Consider the following 5,268-nt stretch of genomic DNA (forward strand, 5'->3'; position numbering starts at 1 on the left):
ACACTACGGTAGTGAACGAAACTTATTCCTGTGAATTTAGTGGGATTTTCTGAACAAAATTTAGATTTCTTGGTAGGAAGATGATTGCTAGCATCTCTAGAATCTGTTTTTCATCGGAAAATCGAACATCGGAAAATCGAACTTAAAACGAAAATCTGAAATATTACGTTTTTGCCGCACTTTTTCGTAGATCAAAAAAAGCTACGCCTTTCAATTTTCAGGTCCTATTTTTTTTAATTCGACAATATTTCAACTCGTTTTTCTCCGTTTTTTCTGGAATTTTTTGCCAAAAAATCCCTAAAATTTCAGCAAAATGAGTTCTCAACGAAGATCCAGTGCTCGCAACAAGTCGAACGCCGTCCGTTTCGATCCATCGCCAGCAGTGGTGATGTCACCGGGTTTGGCCGATTTTTACCTAAAAATAACTGAAAAAATCGATTTTTCAGCTAAAAAACCGGCAAAAGGAGCCGCAATCGTCGAGGAAGAGGCGAAACCGACAAGTATGGATTTTAATAAATTATTTTTTTGAAAATCTCATTTTTCAGACGAATCGGCTCCTAAAACTCGCGCCAAACTTCCAAAAGGCACTCCGATTCCTAGTAACAACCCCCAAAATTCGAAAATTTCCTCTAAAAATCTATTTTTAAGCCAGAAATCCGGTTCGAACCGTCCGTAAAACGATGCAAGTGTTTCCAGACGACTCACCGATTGCGGAAGCTGAATCATCGACGAAAAGTACATTAATTCTTGTTTCTTTTTTTGCGAATTTTACGTTTTTTTTTTTGGTTTTTGGCTGAAAATTTTCCAAAAGAGATGGGACTGCCGGGGATTTTTACTGTAAAATCGATAATTTAGCTTAAAGGTGGGGGGACATGAAAAAAAAATAATGTTCTCGAAATTTCGTTCAAATATGCCCCTCGAGGAGTTGAACGTGTGGGCGAGGATTGAGGGTGCGGCGCCGCTACCGACTGAGCTACACGGGCAAAGAGAAAGCGGTCGCCCGATTGGATACATAAAGGCGAGGACGACATCTGTACGCAGAGTGGCGTTAAGCGTTGTACACCGTCACGGTAGAATGCATACTCTGGCCCCAAAAATCCCCCGTAAAATCTCCTGTCCCCCCACCTTTAAAAATCGATATTTTCAGCTCAAACTACCCCAAAAAAGCCAGATTTTGAGTCAGAAAATTGCCGATTTTTTTGGGAAAAATTTGGGCAATTTTGACGGATAAAAACTGGAAAAATCGAAAATTTGGCCTAAAAATCAATATTTTCAGCTCAAATTACCCTGAAAAGGCAAATTTTGAGCGAGAAATTTCAGAAAAAATCGAATTTTCAAGCCAATTTTTTTAGAATTTTTGCCTAAAAATTTAGCAATTTTTGACTTGAATATCTCTAAAAATCGTAGGAAAATTCCAGTTTTTTTTGGGCAAAATTGACAAATTTCGATGAAAAAAAAAGGAAATTTCCAGATTTTCAGCGAGAAAATCGATAATTTGGCCTAAAAATCAATATTTTCAGCTCAAATTACTCTGAAAAGGCAAATTTGGAGCTGGTAAATTGTCGATTTCATGGGAAAAAATTCCAAAACAAAAATTTTTTTTGCTTGATTTTTAAAGCTAGAAAATCGATAATTTGGCTTAAAAATCGATATTTTCAGCACAAATTACCCCAAAAACGCCGAATTTTGAGTAAAAAATTGTCGATTTTTCGGGAAAATTTGGGCAATTTTGAATGGAAAAAAAGGAAATTTCCAGATTTTCAGCTAGAAAAAATGCTGAATTTTGAACTGGAAAATTGCCGATTTTCTGATTAAAAATTGGTTTTATAAAGCTCATTTTCAGGTTTAAAATCGTTTGAAAATCATATTTTCCGTTGAAAATTTCAGGAAAATCAGCTCCAGAGACTCCAAATCCACGTGGCAAGGCACCAGAAGCTCCAACGGACTCTAAGCAGCGTATAGCTCGAAAATTCCAGAATTTTCAGCTGCGAAAATCGATTTTTTCAGAAAAAACGCCGGCTATACGTGGATCGAAGACTTCTGAATCGTCTTCTGAATCGCCTGGTAACGCTAACAATTCAAATTTGGCGCCAAAAAAAAAATGGAAAAATTCAAAATTTTCAGCTCAAAAAACGGCGAAACGACGCGGAAAACCGGCTGATTCGAATAGTCTTTGTAGGCGGATTTTCAGATTTTTTCGAGAATTTTTTTGAATTTTTTCAGTGAAATCGGTGTTGGGAGGACGCGGAAAAGTGCCAGATTTGGCTATGCAGGAGCTGGAAAGTACGGGATTTTTTGGCTGAAAATTTTAACTCAAAATTACCAAAAAATACGGAAAACTAACGATTTTTGAGTCAATTTTCATGATTTTTGAGTCAATTTTCATGATTTTTGAGTCATTTTTCATGATTTTTGGGTCATTTTTCATGATTTTTGGGTCATTTTTCATGATTTTTGAGTCATTTTTCATGATTTTTGAGTCATTTTTCATGATTTTTGAGTCATTTTTCATGATTTTTGGGTCATTTTTCATGATTTTTGGGTCATTTTTCATGATTTTTGAGTCATTTTTCATGATTTTTGAGTCATTTTTCATGATTTTTGGGTTATTTTTCATAATTTTAGGGTTATTTTTCATAATTTTTGAGTCATTTTTCATGATTTTTGAGTCATTTTTCATGATTTTTGGGTCATTTTTCATGATTTTTGGGTCATTTTTCATGATTTTTGGGTCATTTTTCATGATTTTTGGGTCATTTTTCATGATTTTTGGGTCATTTTTCATGATTTTTGGGTCATTTTTCATGATTTTCCTTAATTTCAGACGATCACGATCCTCGCCAAGTCCGCTACTTGGTGCCATCAGCAGCGGACCCGAATCTGGAAGCCGAAGAGGTGGATGATGTCCCAGAAGCGATTTCAGAGGGAAAATTGGAGAAAAGTGGGGATTTTCAGCGTTTTTTAGGGAAAAACTGACCGTTTTCAGCCAATTTTTCGTCGAAAAATTCTAGAATTTTTTCTATTTTTTCAGCGATTCCAATGCCTCCAGATGCTCAAAAATCGACAGTTTCAGCTGCAATTTTAGAGGGAAAGCCGCTGGAAAATAATGCGAAAATTGTGGAAAATTTGGATTTGGACACTCCAGAAAGTACGGGATTTTTAAAAAGTACGGGATAAATTCGGGCATTTTTCAGCCAAAAAATCGTCGAATTTTCAGCCATTTTTTGACGATTTTTCAGCTAAAAATCAGTGATTTTCAGCCAAATTATTATGAAAATTTTCAGATTTTTTAAGCTAAAAATTGGCAATTTTCAGCCAATTTTTGATGAATTTTCAGATAAAAATCGCCGATTTTCAGCAGAATTTTTCTGAAAAAAATTCCAGATTTTTTGATGAATTTTCAGCTAAAAATCAGTGATTTTTAGCCAAATTTTGATAATTTTTCACTCAAAAAATCGATTTTCAGCGATTCCCGATGCCGAAATTTCATCTGAAATTCCATTTGAAGCTGCTCCGGCTGCTCCAGCTCCAGATGTTCCAAAAATTCCAGATCAAGGTGATCATTTTTCGACTAAAAATCTCTGAAAAATCTATTTTCAGTGCTCTCGACAGCTCTGGAAGTTCCGCACACCCCCATGGATCATTTGGCTGAAATTCCAGCGCCAAGTGAGCCATTTTCAGCCAAATTTCAGTCCGAAATTCGAAATTTCAGCCACTCCAAAGCCAAAATCCCGTCATAGAGTAGTTTTGAAGCTTCCAACGCCGGAGAAGAGTGAGTTTTTGGGGTTCTAGGGATTTGGGATCCTAGGCCACGATATTCTAGGGTTTCTAGGTCATCAATTTTGGATCCTAGGCCAAATTTGGAGTCCTAGGCCATGGATATTGAATTCTAGGCTACGATTCTAGGGTTTCTAGGCCATCAATTTTGGATTCTAGGCCAAATTTGGAGTTCTAGGCCACCATTCTGTGGCCTAGGTTGTTGATTTGGGATCCTAGGCCATCAATTTGGGGTTCTAGGCCACGATTTTAGAGTTTCTAGGTCATTATATTGGATTCTAGGCTAAATTTGGAATCCTAGGCCATGATCCTAGGGTTTCTAGGCCATTATTTTCAATTCTAGGCCAATTCGGGGATTTCTAGGTCACGATTTTGGGATCCTAGGCCACGATTTTAGGGGGTTTCTAGGTCATTTTGGGATTCTAGGCTACCGATTTAGAAAACTAGGCCATCATATAAAATTGTAGGCCACGATTATAGTGTTTCTAGGTCATCATTTCCAGTTTTTAGACCATTTTTGGGTTTCTAGGCCATCAATTTGGAATCCTAGGCCACAATTTTAGGCTTTCCAGGCCACGTTTCTAGGATTTCCAGGCCGAATTTGGGGTCCTAGGCCACCATTCTATGGCCTAGGTTATTGATTTGGGATCCTAGGCCATCAATTTGGGATCCTAGGCCACGATTTTATAGGTTTCTAGGCCATCATATTAGGTTCTAGGCCATGAATTTAAGTTCCTAGGCCACGACTTTTGGATCATAGGTCATCAGGTTGAGTTTATAGGCCACGTTTTTAGGGTTTCTGGGCCACGATTTTTGGATTTCTAGGCGAATTTTGGGGTCCTAGGCCATCAATTTGAGATCCTAAGCCACGATTTTATAGGTTTCTAGGTCATTTTTGGGATCCTAGGCCACCGATTTGGAAACCTAGGCCATGGATATGGGATCCTATTCCATGATGATAGGGTTTCTAGGCCATCATTCCCAATTTTTAGGCCATTTTCGGGATCCTAGGCCATCAATTTGGGATCCTAGGCCGCGATTCTAGAGTTTCTAGACCATTTTTGGGGTCCTAGGTTACGATTTCGCAGATATCATGGTCAATTTTCGGGTCCTAGGCCATGAAATTTGGGATCCTAGGCCACCAATCCTTTTCCTTCCAGAATCTTCTCAGCAGAAACCACGTGGCACTTCCATGCGCTCAACAACGCCGAAAACTCAGCAAGAGAGTGAGCAAAACAACTGAGAATTTTTGTCTTAAAATTTAAAAATTTCAGACAAATCGAAGCCACGTGGCAAGGCGGCTACGCCGTATCCCAAATCGTTAGCTGTTGATAATGCTGAAAAGGGCAAAAAGGTGGGATTTTTAAAGATTTTTTGGCTGAATATTAAGATTTTCGAGCTAATTCTAATCCGGAAAATTGGATTTCTGAGCAATTTTCAGCTAAAAAATCGAATTTTTAGTCAATGCTCAGTCTAAAAACCCCAAAATTT

At 37.8% G+C, this 5,268-nt stretch overlaps 1 protein-coding gene across 1 annotated transcript in view; it reads left to right on the plus strand.

Annotated features, from left to right (window-relative positions):
- Window positions 1-313: 313 nt before the first annotated feature.
- CBG24548 overlaps window positions 314-5,268 on the plus strand; it is a gene marked incomplete at both ends in the record, with an annotated part of 7,545 nt that continues 2,590 nt past the window's right edge. The window contains 12 exons of the mRNA XM_045240974.1: window positions 314-398; window positions 447-500; window positions 649-735; window positions 1,888-2,064; window positions 2,125-2,175; window positions 2,224-2,283; window positions 3,032-3,148; window positions 3,467-3,556; window positions 3,601-3,666; window positions 3,713-3,772; window positions 4,938-5,003; window positions 5,052-5,131. Of these exons, the coding sequence (XP_045091362.1) occupies window positions 314-398; window positions 447-500; window positions 649-735; window positions 1,888-2,064; window positions 2,125-2,175; window positions 2,224-2,283; window positions 3,032-3,148; window positions 3,467-3,556; window positions 3,601-3,666; window positions 3,713-3,772; window positions 4,938-5,003; window positions 5,052-5,131 (993 nt within the window). The remainder of the gene's footprint in view (window positions 399-446; window positions 501-648; window positions 736-1,887; window positions 2,065-2,124; window positions 2,176-2,223; window positions 2,284-3,031; window positions 3,149-3,466; window positions 3,557-3,600; window positions 3,667-3,712; window positions 3,773-4,937; window positions 5,004-5,051; window positions 5,132-5,268) is intronic.

Source organism: Caenorhabditis briggsae (genome assembly GCF_000004555.2).
Source record: "Caenorhabditis briggsae AF16 supercontig from assembly CB4, cb25.NA_186, whole genome shotgun sequence".
Lineage (NCBI taxonomy): Eukaryota > Metazoa > Nematoda > Chromadorea > Rhabditida > Rhabditidae > Caenorhabditis > Caenorhabditis briggsae.